Here is a 21,960-nt window from a genome sequence, read left to right as displayed (position 1 = left end):
TGATGCTGGAAAAAAGAGATTTCCAAGTACGTGAAGTGTGAAGGAAAGCCTTAGGAAAGGAGGAAGAAAGGTTTGACTTTTAATTAATATATAATATTGTGCCATATCCCTTTAACAAATACTGAGGTGACATGCATGAATACAGTAACAGATAAATGCAAGTCTTAATATTGGTCCCTAAACAGAAATTGCTGAAATGGTGATGAAAGTCAAAGCATCAGACTAAGTAACGGAAACTCACTAGCACCTGTCTTGCTAAACAGTGTTGTTCTGAAAGTAGGATTACGTTTCTGTAATCCTGGAAGAGATTTGTAATCTCTTAATATATCTCAAAAATTGTATGGAAATAATTTCAGCTTTTGTGCTGGATTTTTGCATTTTATGAAAATATTTTGTAATGTTTAGTTAGAAGAATTTCAGCCTGTTCAGCTGACCTATAAAAATACTGTAGTAAAGAAGACATCTCACTAGAGCATCTCCCATCAATTTATGAGATGGTAGCCAAACCACATCAGATCCTGATTCACAGGTAGCTGCTGCAGCTTCTGCAAGAACCTCCAAATTGCAATACCTTTAATGACAGCAGCACTACCTTTACATTCAGCTAGGGAGCAATATAAGCTGAAAGCATTCTCTTCGCATAGGAGCTATTATAGACACATAGTATCTTAGCAAAACTCTGCATTCTTAATAATCCCAATTCTGAAGAAACTCTTTAAATTAACAAGAATTCAAAACCTCTACATGGTAGATTCATTTAAAAAGCTTGATATACCAAACAGATTTTGGAGGAAAACGTGACTGGGGAAAGCAGGAAAAGAACACAGCAAATGTAATTAAATGATATCAAGTAGTACATTTATTTCAGATAGTAAGTCAGCTTCTGACAGTGAGATGTATTAGAATATAGTCTCTGAAGATAAAGGATGGAAGGAAGGCCTGTTGCTCAAGATACTGAATGTTTGTACAGTGCCTAGCACAATGAGGTCCTGGTCCTTAGCTGGGGCTCCTAGGTGCTCCAGCAAAACAAACGCGTTAGGCTTTAGGAGAATGGACTGCATAAACAGCTTTGAAATGGCGTTCCACGACATGGGCTAAATGACACCTAAGCAGCAGACTTCACCTTTTAAGCTCTGCAAGAGAGAAACTTGGTCCAGTAGGTCTTCTCCAACTCCAGTTTTATGATTCATTCTCCATCTACCCACCCGCTCTGTGCACAGTTAAAGCAATGTTCACTCATCCCACTGTAGTGTGGTGAACCTCTAGGAGGAATGATCGATCCCGCTTCAGTCACCACATATAAGAGGGCGGAAAAAAGAGCAGCTGGTCTCACCCTCCTCTACTCCAATAATAGACTCAGTGTCTGGCAGGTGCAGAGACTCTACACCAAGGCTGGGCTGAGAGTTCATGGAGATGAGATTCTTACTATGCACCGTAGATTCTTCCAGCAAACTGCTGCCCATCAGTGACTCTATTGTGAAAAAAAGGGGTAAACCAAAATTCTCATGAGGTAATGATACTGCAATATACGATACAATCCCTGCCCGCCTCCAAGTCACACAGTCTTCTTCCCTAGACACCTACTTTATCCGTTCCTAGTCTCTGGGAACCCAGTGCTCCAATGGATGGTAACTCCTGTATTTATTGTTTTGAGCCTTAGTATGGCGGGATCTCATGCAGGCTTGGCTTTCTCTTTAAATAATCCACACTGCATAAAAACCCAGGCTTCTTAAAACAAGAATACATAATGAAGGGCACAGCTTACATGTGAAAAAAAGATACCAGATTGATGTCAGTTTTGCAAACAATAAACCTATCTGCCCCTTGACCACAATACAGAAATACACCTTTGTCTTCTATCCCAGAAAAGGGCAGGGTGAGCAATCCATCCTCATCTCCAAGAGGAACAGTCTTTTATTCCTTACTGGCTTGTGGTCTTGTATTTTCAGGACAAACATCTTCCCTTCTCTTTGACCATCCACTAATTCGTTCCTGCACTTCTCCCCCATGGAAAGTGTCCTCCCTTCCTTACCTGGCTGCTCTCGCTCCCTGCTGCCAGCTGTTCCAATTCGGGAGTGGTGTTTCCTCATATGCACATTTCTGCTACCACTCTGGGAAAATGTCTTCCCACAAATTTGGCACTGATGGGGTTTCACTCCTTGGAGTAGAAGGGGGAAAAAATATTCCAAGAATTACCAAATTGGGAATAGACCTCATCAACCAATAAACCAGTAATACTGTTTTGAAATGGCTGTTGACACCACTGGTGCTAATGAATAGTGAAAAAGCAAATGAGAAATATTCCTGTTTTCTGGAAAGCAATAAGCTTCCAGAACAGAAGAGTTTTAGGTATCAGTATTGCCAGCTGTTGGAAATCTCAAGTCTGAAGAGTAACATAAAGTATAAAGTCTTCAAGTCTGATTTATGAGAGGGAACAAGTTATCTGGAATCTCTTACTCAGTGACATGGAAATATTTGGTGTCCCATACCTAGAATGAAATGACCAAAAGCAAGGAAGCAGAGGCAAGGAATCTCCTGCCATCTCCTGCCGTCACACAGCAAACTGCAGCATCTGGTTTACATTACTGAGTAGAGACTGGATGGTGACTTGTCACTGTGAAAGGATTCCATTTTACAGAGCAGTATATCATTTTCACAATACAAGAAGTATGATGTCCATACGTGTGAGCTCAATAGCATGGAAGCCAAGGAGACAGGAAAGAAAAAGCATGGAGAACTTGGGTAATCCCAAAAGTCACCACCCCAATCTCCCCTTCCTCAAACAAACCATATTCATTACACGCTGATGATATTTAAGATAGATCAATCAAAACAGAAGGCAGAAGCTTTGAAACACTTGTGAAATATATTTCCATCTAATGCTTTGTCCAATTACAAGTATGTAGTATTAAATAAAGGAAAACCCTACCTATGGCAGAAACCCACTCATGAGAGATTTCAGATTTGAATGGGTTTGATTAATACATAGAAGCGCTAGATTATCTCTTTTAAGTAAGAAAATGGCAGCTATGAAACATATCCAACTTCATGACATTTTAGAAACAATTTAAAAAATAAATTTAAAAAATGTAATTTGAATTTAGAAACATAAGATTTAGAAACAAACAACAGGAAAGATTAAAAGTGTACAGGCTACAGGCACCACAAAGGAAGTCGTGAAACACTATGACCAGGAGTCCTGTAGAAGCCAGGGGATTTTTCTTAAGGACACCAAATCAAAATCCTACAACACAGATCTTTTCTCAGGTCACAGAATGTCAGGTGAAGACTCTTACCTGAGTGGACAACCAAATGTTTCCGAAGGCTGGAGTATTCAGCAAAGGAGCGACCACATCCCTGTGCCTCACACAGAAAGGGTTTTTCCCCTAGAAGGGAAAAGTAAGTTCTTAGATTTTGGGATCACAACTTGATCTGATTGTCCAAGTTCCTCTGAAGATCTCTACCCCATTCTTCCTTTTGGCCTTACATGCAACAAAGTTCAACAGAAATTACACATATGCTTCCTAAGGCTTTTAAAGCATTCTCTTCATCAGCTTTCAAGAGGAAACACTGACATTCTTTCTGACACATTCTTAGATCATCATTCACTGAAAGCAAAGCAAGGGTCCACTGTTTCTAAATAGAACTTCCAAGTATTTAAATACCAAAAGAGTAATATAAAAGTGCCAGGACTATGATATATCTTCTGTATGCAGTTCTTAACAACCAGCTCTCTGCTTCACACACTCCCAGGATCCTGCTCTCTTTCTGCCTCTCAGTGCCAAAAAATCCGATTAGCTCTATTTCCCTTCATGACAGATTCTATACTTTATTTCAGATCAGGCTGAACTTAGCAAAATCCCATGAGAGATGTGTCAGTCATTTATATTTATGTGTGGAGGAACAGTAATTCAAGACACCATTTGTTCTCATAAGCTGAAATGTGTTATTTTTATACATATCCACAGCTATTTTTATATTTGTCTAAATGATAATAAATTGGGAGGTGACTACACTAATGCAGTGCAATATAATTAATCTGTTCTAAACACCCTCTTAATAAAGCCTTAAATAAAACTAGAGGTAACTTTTGCCTGCAAAATCCCACTAAAGAACTCAATATACCATGTTTAACACTGATTTCAAGTCTTTAACTAGACTGCTGTATCAGAGTAACAGCAAGTCCACAGGAGATCAAGCAAGCTATTTTAGCTATTTTATAGTCTACTGTATACATAGTTCTTTCAGAGTAAACTTGTTTTTAAAGATGTTTCTACTGTGATTTTTTCCTTTAGAAGTCCTCTCCCTACAGTTCATTTCTCAGCTTCCTATCTGCTGTAGTATTCAACAGATCTGAGTAAAAGGGATCAACACAGCATGTTCTGATTGGTGTTACAAAGCCGAAGTATGTGGCAGATTCTCAAACACTGATTGTCCCTTCTGCCGTGTTATAAATATTTTAAACTTGAAGGAAGAAAAACTACCATTGACAAAAATAACAGCACACAGTTCCATCTATTAGAAACCCTAGATCTATTTACACCTGCAGTTTTATAACAACTTTGGTCTGATCACACCCTTAATTGCACATGATCAATTTGCAGGTAAGAAAGTTATTATTTACTCCTCCAGAAGCTACTACTTTGTTGGCTGCAGACCACTCACTCTATCATGGAGGATTGTGCATGTGTCAGCTGGGCCTATTAACTTTATCTGTGCCTTGGCTGGGAGCTTTACGTGCAAAAGACAACTGTAAAAACTATGGCTGCTGTTACTACACATTCAAAATTTTATTATTGGTATATATAATTCTTAACTGCATCCCAACATCTGCCCCCAAACCATGTGTTCTAGCTAGACTGCAGATTCTTTAAAATAGCAACCTTTTTCCATGTATCTACAAAGTACATACCATACGGTAGTGTTTAAGTAAGGCAGAAGGCATAAACAGCTGCTGGCGGCCCACATAATCTGCGATTTCATTTTACTAGAGAGGCCTTGTGCTCTCACAGTTGTCAAAGTTATTTTGAAATGTTAACCAATTGTAATGCAATGCTACCTTCCTAGGCCATCAGGGAATCTCTAACAATATTCTGAGAGGCTTGAACTGGGGCATTTGTTTAAATGGTGTGATAACCCTGAGGCTTAAAAACCAACCAAACAAAACCACCAGAATATTCACCATGAACTTTGCTAACTATTAAATTGCTTATCATTTCAGCAGTAACTTATGTGCCTCTCTCAGACCACTTTCTAGGATAAAAACACCTAAAGCACTTTATGCAGTTGTCAAGACTTTGGCTGGTGCACCAACTTCTAAAAATATTGACAAGGCAGGATCAAATTCTCCAGAGGAGACAGCATAAACAAACCATGTATAAAATACAGCACTATGAAATAAAGGTTCTTGTTTTATTTAATATAAAAAGCTGAGCAAGAGTTAAGAGTACATAGGCTCCAGCATATGGTAACATCCAGAATTAGCATTAGCACAAACAGAGCAGTTCGCATGCGAAAATGCTGTCTTCTGATTATTGCCTTTTTCTACTAGACTTTGCTACTCTATTTTTGCTACTCATTCCACTGTATTCCTCACTTCCCTAAATTTGCCAAATGTAGTCACTCTACAAGCAGCATAGGTAACATAAGCTAGTCAGATTCAGCCAGATGTCAGTACAGCTACAACTGTGGCCACCAGGACTCCACACTGGAGAAATATCTAAGCTATTGTGCCTTTCAGGAATTTAAAATAGCTTCTTTATAAAAACCAATTACAGCAATTTTGTTCACTAACTGTTCCCCTGGGAACAGTCTAGTTTCTCCCCAAAACAACACACACCCCTCCCTCCATCAAACAGCTTGAGGGGGGCAGGGAACCTTTAGAGCGTAGGTCTGAGCAGAGTACAGCATCATCACACAGTATTGGAAGGGTGAAACCTGTGTGAAATTATACAGGATAGTAAAGGGGGTAAGCAGTTGATTAATTTGACCTATAGATCAATGTGAATTGACAGAAAAGGGACATTAATGAAGGGCAGAGATAAACAACATAATATTCTCAAAATTTTGAGGACGGAGGAGGAAGTGGTTTATTCCTCAGTAAAGACCCCACCTCTGCAGACCACAAATAGGTGAGGTCTAAAACACACCAGTGTGAATTCGTAGGTGGTTCTTCAGATTTCCAGCTGTTGTGAACTGTTTCCCACAGCCCAGCTCCGTGCACACAAAGGGTTTTTCACCGTTGTGAGTTCTCATGTGCACCTTCAGCCTCTGCAAGACATAGAAACTTTTTCCACAGCCTTCTGCTGGGCAGGTGAAGGAGCGGTCGTTCCTGGAAATCAACAAAATAGCTGTTTCATTACCAGCTACTGCAATGTATTTTTGATGAACACTCAACTTCTTTTTTTGATTAAATAAAAAGCAGAAACATTTTAAACTGAAATGAGTATCAGAAAACAGAGAGACTCAACCGAAGTGAGTGACCTAAGTCCTAAGGAACTAGTGTCTGGGTGGTCCACTGGAAGAATTTGTTCAGGTAATATCTTTTCATCATACTACCTTGCCTATTCCCTACCCAGAATGATTTAGTAAAGCAGTGCAACAGATTATATAGGAACATTGCCGAATTTCAGTCACTGGAGGATCAAAAATGACTGTATGTGTAAATATAACATACGCAATTACTGCTGGCCTTGTCTCAGGGCAAGATGATGGGCTCGATGATGGGCTCAAGTCTATTGGAGTCCTTCCTAGTTTTTAAGCTTCTTGTCTACAATTTACCTTAGAGACTGCCAATTTCTTAGCTAAAAAAGATTAGGGTCATTTGTTAGAGCAAGCAACTTTGTTCAGATATATAAAAATATGATAGCATCCTACAAGTCCTAATGTTCACTATACCACAGAAGTGATACTGATGCTCTTTATTGAGCACCTGTTAAAATACAAATATTCTAAACCAAACACTAACAAGGACCTGCCAAAATAATCTAAAACTGATCAAAGTGTTTCAACATAAATGACCTAAAGCAACAGGCCTAGTATTTCTAAGAGTAATACCAGATTTTCACAGCTTGTCGATGTCAAAAACTAATGCTATCCCAAATACAGAGCACAGTTTTTCAAAGTTATGACAACATATAGCTTTATTCTGCTTACCGGTGTGTTTTCAGATGATACTTGAAGTGAGCTGGCCACACAAATGTCCGATCGCAGCCCTCAACTGTGCACTTCAGCTTCCTTTCCACACGAGATAAATGAGGAATGGGGCTAGAGTCTTTCGGCTGCCCATCGCCTGAGCAAAGATGAACATTTTCACCTGGAAAAAAAAGCCCAGCAAAATCTAATGTAAGGCAAGTATATGCCTGGCTACTAATTGTTTACCATGTCCTATGTGCTGCTGCCTAGCCCATAACAGGGATCAGACACAGATTTGCAAACTCTACCAGGCCCATAAACTATTCCCAACAAACTATCTATATCAGACCAGCTGCTACCAGATGAGGCTTATCACAAGAAGAATACAAAGCCAATGCATCAAAAATTGTAGAAATGGTCTCTATATTGATATCAACCCACCAATTTTAAGTATCAGGCAGGATAACTAATTTTAAAAACACCTTAGCTAAAAAAGAGATATTGCATTTGTTTGCAATTATTTATTAAAATAACTAAGTCACAAAGCATGTGACAATCCAAATATGTATTCTCCAGAAAGCTGATCTCCAAACTCAGTGGAGCTAAGAAGAAAGTACGAATTACAGTATGCATTAAAAATAGACACTTGAAAGTGAAAATGAAAGTTGAAATACAAACACCTGCAGTCAGAAGTAAGATACTCTTTACATGTGCCAGAGAACATGCGGACTACAACAGAACTGCTGGCTCCACTGAAGTTCATTCCCTGAGAAAAACTGAAGGACCTATTTATATTGCAGAAAAATTACATGATTGTTCTGTATAATTCTGTCACTGACGATTTGAAGACATGTCAGAATAGATTAAAAGCAAGAGAGAGTGAGAGACAGAGGAAGAAACAAGCCAAAACTAGAGGCCTTGTATGGAACATTCAACCTTTGAGACAGAAGCAGGGGATTTCCTACCATTATTGCTTGCTTTGGCATTCTTAGCGAGCTGTGCCCGAGTGGCAGCAATTAAACTGTCGTGGGCCAATTCTTGCACTCGTAGGAACCATGGGGTACTGCTGTCTGTGCTATCATGAGAGAGAAAGTCATTCCCAGAATCTTCTGCTTCATCTTGAACAAACACCAAGTGCTCTGCTGGAGACCCCAGCCCTAGAAAAGAAGACAGCTTCATGAAACAGAAGGATAATGTAACAGAGGGAAATTTCTTTTGCTTCCCAGAGGCTAATGTTCATGGCATAGATGCAATAGCTGCACTGAAAAAGTCTTCACTGACCTCTACATTGTAGGAAGCTGTTGATAATTAAATGCTCCTGAAATATGCAGTAATGCCCAGCAAATTTCATGACCTTTCCCCTTCAAAAGCAGCAGGGACAGAGCTGTACTTGTATCTCCTGGATTCTGTTGTCTGAGACATATCCAGCCAGATGACAAACAGAAGGAGAATTACCTGCTCTTGTTAGGTTGAGGAGAATAAATGAAGTGCTGTCACTGGGCTGGAGGTCTTGCAATAAACTCGAAGTCTCTGGAGTTGACAGAAGTTCAGATGGTTTCTGTACATTCTGTGCCCTTGTTTCCTCTCCATCAGGGCCCACATTTACCTGGAGACTTCTCAAAACAGCAGATGAAGAAACATCTTTGGAAGAATTAGTGTGACTCGGAGAAGTGAGATCTCTTTCATCATCTAGTGAAGAAAGTGAAACCAGAGTAAATAAAAGTATAAATACACTATGACTAAAAGGTACCTATGAAGTTATTTTTCCTAGAAAAAAATTAGAACTTGAGAGAGATTGGAGGAGGAAGGAATTTTCTAACTAGTCAGACTTCACTGTTAAATGAGAAAAGTTTCAGTCGCCCTTCTGAACTTGTTCCTCCATCGCTGTAATGCCTTATCAGCGAGAGGTAAAGGCTCACAAAGATCTGCCGCATAGATTTTACCTGGCAACATGAGTCTGTTGCATTCTGAGGTCTCAGTAACAGGAAGGAGAGAAAGACAGGTGATGTCTTTTGGTTCGGATTCCACCAGCCCTTGCCCCAGTGGAATAGAAGTATTCTGAACAAACTGAACCAGCAGCTGAAAAAAGATAGTGAAGATTAGGTCAAGAGCAGCACCAATCATTTAAAAAGGTACTAAACCCAGTCCATTACCCCCCTACTGTCTTGTAGGAGACACTGAATTATAATCCCATGAATACACATCAAAGTAAATGGAAGTTTTTCAATTTACATTAATGACAAAGAAGGATTTGTTTGTATTTGTCATCATTTCTTTAACATACAATGAACAGCTCTGGATCATTGCAGACTACTCTGAAGGCTACTTTGGGTATAATCCTTTTTAATTAATCTTTTACCAACATAAATTTTACCAATATATGCCATGTTTTAAGGCATATATTCCTTTTTAATTCATCTTTTACCACTTGAAACTTTACTAGGCTCTAAGCTTCCAAGTAAATGTTTTCCATGCTCAGCCTTTGGTACAGGTATTTTTTTAAACCATCATCTTTAAATACTTAACTGAAAGAAAGCTGGCCTTTTTTAAATAAAAAGCAAGCAAAAGACTAGTTGCAAAGATATCTAGCTAACAGCTATTCAAAATAGGCAGATAAAGATCAGAGGAACAAGGTTGGGATGACAAGGGGGAGAACACAGACAGCCTTATCCACCCAAATCAGCTACTCCTAAGACCATCAAAGATGGACAATTAAAGCCACTGTCCTCAGTGTGAAACCCACTAGCTAAGGGGATTCAACACAAGAAACCCTCTCCAGAATACTGTGCAAAATAAGGGGGACTATTGCATAAAGAGGTATAGGACTTATACTGAGATGCATTCCCTGAGGAGGACTTTGGGACTGAACAAGAGATTTGGGGGATTGTACATGACTTATTATGCATTGTTTAAGGGAAAGGCCAAAGGCAGGAAAAGGAAGGGACCAAGGTGGATCAGGGCAGAACAAACACAGGAAAATGCAAAGGGGAGGATAAAAGAGGCCCATTACATATAAGCAGGAAGTTGGTTAACTAACCATCACAGTCTGTCCTGTCTTCTTATTAAACTCCATTCCTAACTATTTCCTGTGGGATCGCGCTCTCTAGAGTGTGTCTGTGTCATATGCTAGTGACCTCCAAGTCAGACTAGTTGGCAAGCAGGAGAGGTGTGGGGACATATCCTGGAGAAACCCATGAAGGTTTTCTCTAGGCAGCAACCCTTGGAAGCAGAATCAGGCACCTTGCGCTGCCTGTGTTTCTGTGGGTATGAGCATCCTACCTGTGTTAACCTGTTTGGTGCCAGTCACATCTGTACAATGCATGTGTGTGTGCACCTATTTGAAAATTGTACTAAACCTCAGTAGTGGCTGGATCCAAGATCAGAAATAGGGAGCAGCCCTCATCTTGATGGGCCCAGGAGGTGAGAAATGCCTGGGTTGTTCAGTCCAGCAGATTTAGCTATCCTTAACATCAGTCAGCTCTGTCAATGCAAAAATTACTTCTGGCTAACTCCTAAAAATCTTGAGTTATAGAAAAGGGAATCTGACATTTGAAAAGGAATGGAAAAGTCAGAGAAATGCCTTTCCTTGCCCCTGAAATTCTTCCCATATTTAACCAAGTTCAGAGCAGTAAACCATGTGCCTTGTTTACTCATTCTGTCCCCTTGACAACATCTCAAGCTTTGGTCACACTACTGGGTATAATGTTGGACTCCTCTTTACCTCCAAGGCACAGACACAGAAATAAGACTCTTTTTTTCCATTACAGGTGCCACAGAAGTCCATATTAAAATATTTTGATTTAACAAAGGAAGCGCTGCTGGGAGTTAGGAGATAACAGCGCAACTTTTGCAATGGACCGAACTAATTCTTCTATGAACTCCAAAAGCTTTTTTAACAAATATGGTCTCAGCTCCCTCCCCTGTATACAATTAAACTTCTGGAGACCAGAAAGACTGAAAGGGGTCAGTTGTAACAGACTCAGACACATACTCCACATTTCAGAGAAAATGCCCCTCAAAAAACATATATAGGATCTATTTATTTGTCTGTAAGTTCTGTCAAACAGTCTTACTCCTATACTCATATTCTCAAGATATTTTGAAAAACACAGATGAAAGAAATATGGAAAATAACAACACACCGAAAACTTAACCCTCAAGTCACTATTCCTTATCTCTAGGAAACTCCTTGACACAAAGATCCTGCATTCTGCTGCTGTCTGGCAAACAACTGTATGCAACAGATTTCCTTTATCTTTGGCATTTAGAAGGAAACTGCACAAGACAGTTATTAAAAAGCTACTACCCTCATTGTGACATATTTTAGCCTGCATTCACGAAAGCCCAGACTGAGTTGTCTGTGCAGTGAGATGGTTTATCAGTGTCAAAAGAAACAGAGTAAAAAAGTATGATATGCCCATAGTATATTTGTGATTAAAACCCAACAGTCACTAATAATTTGATTCTTACTTTGTACGTTGTGATTCTCTTAGTATTTAATTTTCAGAACTACTGGCACCCAATTCCAAATTATTTCTATAGCAGATACCAGCCTTTTGAGCCTCTCCTGCATCAGGACAAAGTTCATTAAATCAAAGAAACTGCAGAGTTTCCCAATAGTTTGGGCTCTGATTTCTCTATGCTTATTTCTTCTCATGAAAACACTGGAAATACTGATGCTTCCTCAAACAGTTTTACCTCGAAGAGTTACTGCTGTCAGAGCCCTGAAGCCTTAATTGCCCTGAGTGGTCTCACCTGGACCCCCCACCCACACCCTCTGCCCAGAGGCTCCATTTAAACTCAGCCTGTGCTCTTAGTCTCTTCCTGAGCTGTGCATTTATCTGGCTCAAGCCCTGCCTCCTGGATGGACCTCAGACTTTTACTGCATCAGTGCCTCCAGCCCCATCTTCTGCTACTCCTGACTGGGCTCTCTGGATAGACCCTGGACCTGGTTCATTACTTTGCTGTGGATGGACCCTGTGTCCAGCACCTGTCTCTGCCTGCTGTGCTCAGGTGCTGCAGGACCATGCCCTGGTCACTGAGGGCACTGCCTGGGCTGGGATCACCCGTGGCTCCCAGGTCATCCTCCCTTACGAGCAGCCTGCCATCACCAACAGTTATGAAGGTAAAAATTAAGTCCTGGAGTCATTCAGATGGCAATATCCCACTTGAACTAGGCCACAAGCCAGACTGCAGTTTGAAAGGTTAGCATTTTTTCCTTTTAGGTATATTATAAGATTATCCAGAGGCCCCAGTCAGAAGAGGGAACTATTTTTATGTTGTCAAAGAAATACATAGGCAATAAGAGAGAGTCCCCCCTCCAAAGCCATGCATTCTAATTTAAGATTAAAAAACAGGAGAAAGAGGGGTAAAAAGAGAAGGGAGTTAGGAATAACAGAGCAAGGCAACCAGAAGAAAGATGTTGGACTAAAAAAATGTGAGCAGCAAGATGGTTCTAAATTACTGGATTGTCTTTCATTTAAAAGCTGTTCATGATCCCTGCTGCTGCCTACTCTACCATGAAACACTTGTTTATGGACTCTTCTATTTTTATACAGAAAGCCTTAGATAAAACTTTCCTCCTACAATATGAAAGCTTTGCTTCAAACCCTCCACTTCCACAGAGCAACATTAAGGGGTAAAACAAAATGCAGCAGCCACAAACAGATGCTCAAAAGAAGAGAGATCGTTCTAATTTGCTTTGTAAAGTAATAACAAGCTAGTAGAGAGAATTAAAAGGGGGCAAAAGAAGCAGAAGTAAACAAAAGAACATGAATCATGCTCATTGTTAAAATTTGGAATAAAAAACCCCACCCCTTCCCATAAACTAAATCAATCCAATCACTGAATACATCCCTCCCAAATCTACATTAAATAATTCTGAGAAAGTAAAAATTTTCATGTGACAGTTGTATCTTGAGAGCCAAGTACTTTGAGAAACCTTCCTTCCTGTTCAAAATTGTTGAATACCTTTGACAGCTATGCAACTGGAATATGGGAAAAAAATAATTACAAACACTGTGTACTGCTTTCTTATGTTTCTTTTAATTTGGTTTTGCAGCTGAAAGCAAATAGGAAATTGTAAGGGTATCTGGCAATTGGCTATTTAGCATAAAAGACAGACTAGGAACAGGAGAGGTGATAAATTAAATGTGCAGATACACAAATGCTAACAAACTGCAGATAAGGGAGAGCAACAAAGACCAGAACTCCTGGGACACTGATGGATGGGTCATTACAGGAACGACTTCAGTGTGACCTTGAAGAAATTCAACCAGAAACTTTGTAAGAGATAGGAACAACATTATCATGGGTTACCAGAACACATCTCATAGGCAAGAGCAAACTTCCTGTGGGATATGGGGGAAATTCTGAGACTAGGTTATTAAGATGTCTTAAAAGGAGGCTGTGGGAACGTGAAAAACTTATGGATGTTTAGGGGAAGGATCAAAGATGGGGAAAGGGAGGGATCAAGGTGGATAGGAGAGGAATCACCACAGGGAACAGGAAGTGTTGGGGGGATAATGTGTTAACCACATTAGCAGGCTGCAGGTCAGTACAGCTGCTCTGCCTCATCACTGTAGTCTATCCTGTCTTCTCAAGTGCTGTCTGCTCCTAAATAGTTTCTGAGTATGTTCATCTAGTTAACTTCAAGTTGGACTAGCCTGTGAATAGGAGGAAACCACAATCTGGAAACCCAAGATTCTGACCAGAGGCTGGATTAAAAAGCCCAGGGCCTGGAGATGGATACTGGAAGGACTCAAGGTTTGGCAGAGACTGGACAGATCCATGACTGTGAGTATGCGTGTCAGCTGAGAGAGGGCACAGATGGGATATGCTAGCAAATTTCAAGCCTGATTATCTGATAAATAGGAACAGAATTAGGCCATTTGTGGTCCTCCTGTTCCATGTGACTGACATTTGTGTTTGTGGCTGCCTGTAAAGGCAAAACACATGTCCTGCCATGTGTTAGTGTTTACAGCCATATGTGTCTGTATTGTCTATGTGTGCATGGGCACATATTTGCAGTTCAGGCTCAGCCTCACTTCTGCCTGCACCTGGGAGCAGTCCAGCGGTCTCTTGTCTGAAGGACCAGGAGGGGAGGAATCTCCTGGATGCTACAGCTCGTCAGCTCTCGTAACAACATGATATGTGGCATCACAAACAGGATCCAGATGGGCTGTAAGTATTCCTGAGATGGTGACTATAGAATCTCAATGTAAGGAGGGGACTGATCCTTCTGCAAATATGGCCAAAGTGCTAGAATTTGTAAACAAGCAGACAGAACATCTTGGGGGACCTGAATAGGAATAGTTAAGGAAACTGAAGGTACAGAATATTAACAGAACACAAAAGGAATGATAAGAGGTGTAAAGTCGCTTTACTCTACAGCGAAGATATTCCTTGGAAATTGAAACAAATTTTTATATTGATTAATTGCAAAAGGACATCCCCAACTTAGATTCAAACTTTATGGGCCACGCGAGAGTCATACAGAGAGAATCTATAAGCCTGAGAGGGACAAAATGAGCAAAGTTCAGCTGCATCCTGTTATGAAGAATTTTATTTCTGGCTCTGCCATACCACCTTCTTGAATATACCCTCCTTTTACTCCTTCTGCTGAAACACTACATAACTCTGAAAATCCTGTAATGTAGACCATTTATGTACTAAAAATGTAAAATATTTCTTGGATCTTGTCACTAAACAAATAATTGTCATCCCTGCTGGTCAACAGAGATGGTTGGACAGGATGATCCCAGGGTCTATCACCACAAGCAGTGCAGAACACTTGTGTTACCAAGAAGCTTGGATAATGTCCCTGGCCTGGGGGGTGGGGATGGGGTGGGGAATGACAAAGGACTGCAACAAAAGAATTTCGGTTTAACTGAAGAACTTCTGTTTAAAGAACTGGGAACCCCCCCTAGAGATCCTAAAAGTAACACAAAACACTACAGAAACAAATGAGAATATGACCATCTGGGACAGATCGTGTTAAGCTTGTGTCCCATAACAGACCCCCTTCATCAGATGATTCAAAAGCCCGGAAGTGTCAGGCAGCTGCTTTGTTTGAGGTGGGGGTGGCTGGGAGGGACAGGGGGGAAAGTTGCTCCAGTACTAACCTTCAGATCCCTCCTCCCACTGGAGAGCTAGATTAAGACTCACAGAGCAGAAGGGACCATGCTTTTAATTGATACTCTTTCTGTTCTAAATTTCACCAGTGAACCATTACAAACCCAAGAGGTCAACAGAACATTTAGCAGAGGCGGAGGGGGAGAGGGGACAGGAGGGGCTGGAGGTGAAGGGTGTGGAGGGCAGGCTGCACTAGGATTCCCTCCTCCCATACAACCTCTGGGGAATGAATTCATTCCCAAGAGTCTCTCCTTGTCAAGTGCTGACAGGGAGAGAAATGAGAGGCTAAAATACCTCTCTCAACCCCCTTTTCAACAGCCAATTCAATTTATAGACCAGAGCTGTAGTTCACTTGATTGTGCCAGAGCTACCCCTGACAGCAGAAAGCACTCTGTAGTGGATCAGTGTGGTGGAAGCGGCTGGAAATATTTGCAAGTGTAACAAAAAATCACCCTGAAGGTTCAAAGCATGCAAAATGCAGATCTTATCAGTTCCCTGAGGAATGCTGGTAACACAGCTTTGGGAGCAGGGAGTCCAGAAGGAAAAGCAGATCCATCTGCCCCTACAAACCGTCTCGAAGCAACTTTATAACTTCCTATGAAAGTAGGATTCACCTGTACTCAAGTATTAAACATTTTCTGGCACATTGGTGGCTTCTTTACGGATAAGACCAGTAGCAAAGAAGCTTATGCAATCCATCTATAGTGCTTTGATTAATGTTATCTAGATGTTACACAAATACAGTTTTCTCTTAATTAATACCTTTCTCCCACAGTAGGGGATACGAAAGAACATCCGTGGCTATAAGAATTATGGTACCATAGCTCCCCAGAGGATATAAAATCATGACTGACTTTCAGAGGTACTTGAATTGCTATTTGGGAAAGGTGTAAAAAGGGTATCTACCAGGTTCACATCAACAGAGTAGAAAAACAGTACTAACTTAACACTCTACTTTCACAATCAGAACGAGAAAGAGGTGTGTATAGATTGGGTAATCCACAATGCAAATGAATTCCAATTTGTAGTATAAAATGGCCTTGATCAGTATTGAGGAACATGGTTTAGAAGACAGCATCTATGGAAAGGATGCCCTCTGCAACCACTGTAGCTTTCATGCATCAGGCCTATCCCTCCTGGAGAACAACCTACTCTGTTCTGGGCTTGCTGGGAAGGAAATGCAACTCTGCTATGGGGAAACAGGACTATTATGTAAACACGCCTAATTAGCAAATACCTTACTGAAGTAGAGAAAAGACAAGGCCCAGTTACAGCTCTTATTTGAAGAATGAGGGAACAAGCATTCCAACTATCCTGGTCCTTGGCTGTCAGAAATAATCTATGGGAATCCACCCACTCACAGACTGAAGTAACGAAGTCCCCCACCTTATCATTCAGAACTGGGAGAAAATTTGATAGCAGTTACGAGATACCAACCACAAGGCAAGAGAAAGGAAATCCTTGCAGCCTGTGCTGAGACTACTCAGCTACTACGAATTTGCAGCTACTTTTCCTGAAGAGTGTGATTGAAATTACTCTGGCTGCTCCATTAAGAAACAAATACCTTACCACATCACCTGGGCTGTGGTGAATTACCAGCATGTAATCATCATTCTGCTCAGAGTACCAGTTTAAGATACCTGCTGTATTGCATATGGACTGAAAAGGGATAGAAACAGAAGACTCAATAAAAACAATTCTATTTACACCTGTGAATTTCCCCAAAAGGTACTTCACAGCAGTACTAACTCCTCTGCTCTAGGACCTTAGCATTCTGAAGAGGTAAAGCTGAGAATCAAAAAAGCAAGGAGACAAGGCGATACAGTCCTCCGCATTTTTAAGTGGGGGAATGTACAGATAGCTGGCTAATGGCTATTCAGCCTAAAAGGCAAGAAACAGAAGTAATAAATTGAACACACTGATACAACTGTGTTGAATGTAACAAACTGCAGACAGTTGTATCTAGCAAATTACAGGCGAGAGTAACAAAGACCAGAACTCCTCAGACACTAATCAATGGGCCACTGCTGAAGTGAAATCTTGTGGATGTTCAACCAGAACTTTTCTAACTGGTAAGAAAACAAAATTGTCTTGGGCTATAGGAAAGACCAAACTTATTATTGGAGGCAACAGGGACTTCAGGATGTGTAAAACTTATTATGCAATGTTTAGGGGGAGGATCAAGGGAGGAATCGAGGTGGCTTAAGTGGAGAAAGAACCATGGGTCGGGGGGAAAGAAGAGACTCTGGCCATATGTTAGCTGGCTGCTGGTCAGTACACTGTTGTGTCTGATCACTGCAGTCCCTTCTATCTACTTACTAAACATATTCCTAAATATGGTCCCAACAAGTGGGTGCACTGCTAGTGAACTTCTAGCCTACTAACATGCGAGGAGGAGGCAACCACAGTCTGGAAAAACCCAAGAGTCCAGCCAGAAACTGGCTAAAAAGCCCTGAGTCTGGACACAGATACCAGAAAGACTTCAGGCCTGGCAGAGACCAGAGACATCTGTCAATGTGAGCATGCATGAGTTGAGTGAGGGTATAGATATATTGCACTAACAAACTTTTTTGTTGGTTCATGCTGTTTTTCTTTACCTCTTAAAGGTACTTTACCTATGTATGTGTTAACCTGTTTGTGGCCAGCTCTGCGTGCACTTGTGTGCACACACATCCCTGCATTTCATGCTCAGCCATGCTACTGGCTGAACCTGGGAATAGTCCAGCAGCCTCACACCCAGCAACCAGGATCCCCTGGGTGCTGCTGCCTACCACTTCTGCCAACTGCTTAGTGGAAACACAGTACTTTAAAAAACAGAATGGGCTGATGCTAATAGAATAATCCAGACTCTCCCAAACCGAGTAAAGTCAATTTGGTTTGAGGGAAAGAAGTAGTCAATACAGTAATTTATTTTATTCTGGTAACAGAAAGAACATTATAATAGTGAAAAAAATAATGTAACCTGAGAACAGGCAAGAGTATTGGCTGACACCTGAAAGGAGGGGAAAAAACCTGCAATATTCTTCAATGTTTTACCATTCCAAATCAAAACATGGAAGCATTAGAAGATGCTACTGAAAACACTTTGAGAATTAATATGTAAGCAACAAACTGAGTAAACTCACTGAACTTTTTCTAAGTGTTGCCCATAAATGTCCCTGGGAACCAAACCCAGTTCATAATTGCTCACCTCAGGTTTGGATTCTAACTCATCCGATAACATTGATTCAAGTGTCTGATTCCTGCAGCTGTCCTCAGCAAGGCACAGATTTTTTTTTTTTTTTAGTTCAGAGAGAACAACACTCCCTGCTTATTCTCATATTTTCCTAAGTGTAAAACAGCGTGGTAGTCCTTCTGCAAGAATCTGTGTTGCACAAATATTCAATTTAACCTAAAACAACAAAAAAGGAAATATAAAGAGATAGATACCAAAAAAATGAGAGCAAAGCAAAAAGAGAGCAGATGTTGCATACAATAGTAAAATATATTTTTAAGTACTGGGAAAAGTCATTTACGCAGGTTCTGCAATTTCTCTTGTCATTGAGTCAGCAAAACATCTTAACACTGTGAAATTAATTTTCAAAAGGCTATTTACCACATTTTCTTTGCAATAGTTCATTTGCAATGGAAAATTGAATTGTTTGTGCTGGAAACTTATGGGACCAACTGAAAATCACACAGAGCATGTGAGAGACAAGGAGGCTGAATTCCCAGCCTGCAAAACAGTGGAATTATCCAAATTGTTGATGAAAGGCAACCATATACAAACCACCTGTCACCAGGAAACCTCTGCTTTTCTTGTCTGTTAAGATATTACATTTCCAATTATGAGAGATACCTTGATGAACACAGGTAGATTAGACATTATTTCAAATACCCATGCATCATTTCTTCTTTGGGCTACAAGGGAAAATGAGAACAAGTCTGTATCTATTTTTGCCTACTGGGAAAGCACTCAGACACTAGCGATGGGAGAAGTGAACTATGTACAGTTCTTCCCCCCTTCCATCACAATTACAAATCTATTGAATATATTAAAAAAACTGAGAATACTGGATCAACTAAAAAGAGAACCTAAAAGCCTTCCTCTAGTACACCTGAGAGCAAGCAGTGCGGCACGAGACGCTCCGTGCGGGAGCCTCACCTTCTGCCGCGAAGGGACAAGGTACCAAACGCAGTGAGCAGCCTAACTCAGACCGGCGCTCGCAAGCCGGGGCTCGGGAACATTCCCGCTTGTTCACCCGCTGCCCCCTTTCAGCCCGCGCCCGGGAGGCGGGCCCCGAGCGACCCACGGGGACGAGAGCCGGAGCTGCCAGGCCCGGCTGCCCACACCACAGCCGGGAGGGCACCGGCCGGAGCCCCGGGAGGGGGGAGGGGAGGACACACGACAGACCCGGCGCCACGGGGCAGGGCGAGCGCCGAGGTCCGGCTAGGGCCGCGCCCCTCCCCCCCGCGGGGCAGGTGCGCGCCCCTCCCCCCCGCGGGGGCCGGTCCGTCGCCGTGAGGGGCAGGCCCCGGCGGTGGGGGGGCCGGGCCGCCCACCCCCGCTCCCCGGCCCGCTCGGCTGCCGTGCCCCGCAGAGGGCGGCGAGTCCTGGAGGAGCGCCCAGGCCCCCGCCTCCCCCCGCCCGCCTTACCGGCATCTCAGCCGCCCGGATGTGACGGAACACCCACCGGAAATGCCAGGGCTGGGGTGGGGGGCGCCGCTCCTCCAGCTCTGTGGTGAGCGCCGTAAGGAGCGCCGCTTCCGCCCGCCGCTTCCGCCCGCCGCCTCCAGCCCCGGCCGCCGCCGGGGCCCAGCGGCGGCTGCGCGGGGCGGTGCCCCAGTCCCCCCGCCTCTCCCCGGCCGTGCCGCTGCCCGGCAGCGCCGCCTCCCCGGGGGCCTCCCGCTGTGGCGCTGCCCCGCTGCCTGCCTGGGCCCGGCTTTCCTGAGGAGCCTCCGCGGGGATGAGCCTTGTCCCGTGCGGGAACCCCCCCGCCTGCCCCGGGAGCGGTGTTCCTGCTGTTCCCCTCAGCCCCGAAAGACAGAACAGTAACAGCTTGGCGCTTGGGTTTTTCCCCGGTTCCGTCGGGATGGTACCGGGGTTGCAGTGTTCAGCTGCAGCCTGATTCCTCTTAAAATAACCTTTTGATCTGGAGAATATTTTACAGATGAAGATTATGCAGGAAGCTTACGGTCAAGTTCAATGCTTAACTGCTGAAGTCATCTTTTCTTCAACATAAATCAACCCAAAAGACACATTACTTCAGTTTGTTACAGCATCTGTGGAAACACTGGTTTCCTACTAGCACTTGGTTTCTGTTTCTGCTTTGCTCCGATTTGGTGTGCCTGTTCTTGCAGTCTGTGATGGAGAACTCCTGAGCTCACAGCAGCTCACTAACCACACACACCAAGTTAATAATTCCAGAAACATAACATGTCTTAGCAACGTACCTAAAACCCAAGAAAGGACTAAGTAATGTAGCAACCTTGTACTTCGGTTTTTGCTTATTAGCCTTACCTGTAGTTTAGGGGGACAGAGCTCCTGAAGCAGCGGGGTTGGCAGCCTTTGGTCTTGACGTTAGCTGCTGAACCGGTGACCTTCAGGTCCAGTAAACTTTATCGTGCTTACAGCTAGTCCGTAGCTTTGGAGCCACGTGTGATTCCTACTCCCATGCCAGAACGGCTGCTCGCGGGATGGTGCTGGCGTTGGTGCTTCTGAGCAATGAGAATCCTGGCAATATGGAAGTAACCCAACGGCAGCTGTCGAAGCTGGCAAAACCAGCTTCCCTGGGGCCCATTCTGATCCATGGTGGACTCTGCAAGAATCTGTGGTCACTTCCCACAAAATGACCACCATCTCCTGCCCGTGACCTGCTTTGGAATGATTTCCTCTTTTCAGCCCCTCTAAGATGTGTAGTATGGCTCCTCTGCCTTTCAGCCATGTGAAAATTTTGATTTGCAGCTTAAAGACTCACGGTTATCCCCCTCGGTTTTAAATGTTCAGCAAGTGGCTTCATGGAGAGCTGTGCACTGGAGTCATACTGACAGCCCAGTGCTTCAGCAAAAAGACGGCTGACCAGCTGGAGCCACCCAGTAACTCCCTGAAGTCTGCAAGCAAGTTAGATGCACGTCTTTTTCCGAGGTATTATCCCATCAACTTGCAGTCACTGCATTAGTACTAACAAAAACCTGCGCTGTGAAACCAACTCTTAGTCAAGCTGAAGCTTGTTTCTGATGTCCAAGGCAGGGAAAACTGTGATTCAACCCCCAGAATCGGCAGCCTCAGAGACTTGGTTGCCTCGGCGCCATACTTGCCACGCGTATGGGTTGACTCGAGGAACCTCACCAAGTCTGGCATTTATCGTGTCGGACCATTTGGCCATAGTTGTGATGACCTGAAGTGTTAGACAGACCCATTTATTCACTCAAGCCTACAAAACTGAAGTTAACAGCTCCCAAGATTTTTTTTAACATAACCCCATTAAGCTGGAGCTGAGTAAATGACCAGGCAACGGTCACAGTAAAAGACCATTTCACTGTGTTTATTACCACAGCCACGATCCCAGCATGCCACGTTTGCTGATCCAATACAATCCAACAGAGGCAGCCAGAAAGGCAGAACAAACTTCGTAAACCATTTTTTCCTGATGCCACTTTGGTAATCCCAGGGCACTAAATCGTAAAGCTTGATTCTGTTACACTAAGGTACTT

The 21,960-nt window shown here is 42.6% G+C and overlaps 1 protein-coding gene across 1 annotated transcript; it reads right to left on the bottom strand.

Moving 5' to 3' along the window:
* Positions 1-889: 889 nt before the first annotated feature.
* On the bottom strand, positions 890-18,545 carry ZNF410 (zinc finger protein 410). The gene is made up of 9 exons (XM_009489470.2): positions 18,458-18,545; positions 9,078-9,213; positions 8,590-8,823; positions 8,100-8,291; positions 7,156-7,315; positions 6,150-6,331; positions 3,297-3,386; positions 2,033-2,158; positions 890-1,471 (listed from the first exon to the last, which is right to left on the bottom strand). Exons 1-9 carry the CDS (start codon positions 18,488-18,490, stop codon positions 1,287-1,289), a joined length of 1,338 nt encoding a protein of 445 aa, XP_009487745.1. The 5' UTR covers positions 18,491-18,545; the 3' UTR covers positions 890-1,286.
* Between the last annotated feature and the right edge of the window lie 3,415 nt (positions 18,546-21,960).

The sequence above is a fragment of the Pelecanus crispus genome, chromosome 6 (genome assembly GCF_030463565.1).
Source record: "Pelecanus crispus isolate bPelCri1 chromosome 6, bPelCri1.pri, whole genome shotgun sequence".
NCBI lineage: Eukaryota > Metazoa > Chordata > Aves > Pelecaniformes > Pelecanidae > Pelecanus > Pelecanus crispus.
This window is presented reverse-complemented; position numbering and strand designations above follow the sequence as displayed.

Bases quoted from the DNA above. Each gene is read 5' to 3' on its own strand.
- ZNF410 (XM_009489470.2), bottom strand. From the start codon at position 18,490: ATGTTATCGGATGAGTTAGAATCCAAACCTGAG. The intron at 7,316-8,099 runs GTAGGAAATCCC...TTTTTTTTCCAG, and splicing joins TGCCAAAGCAAGCAATAATG to GTGAAAATGTTCATCTTTGC. The intron at 3,387-6,149 runs GTGTGTTTTAGA...TTTCCCTTCTAG, and splicing joins CCACCTACGAATTCACACTG to GGGAAAAACCCTTTCTGTGT.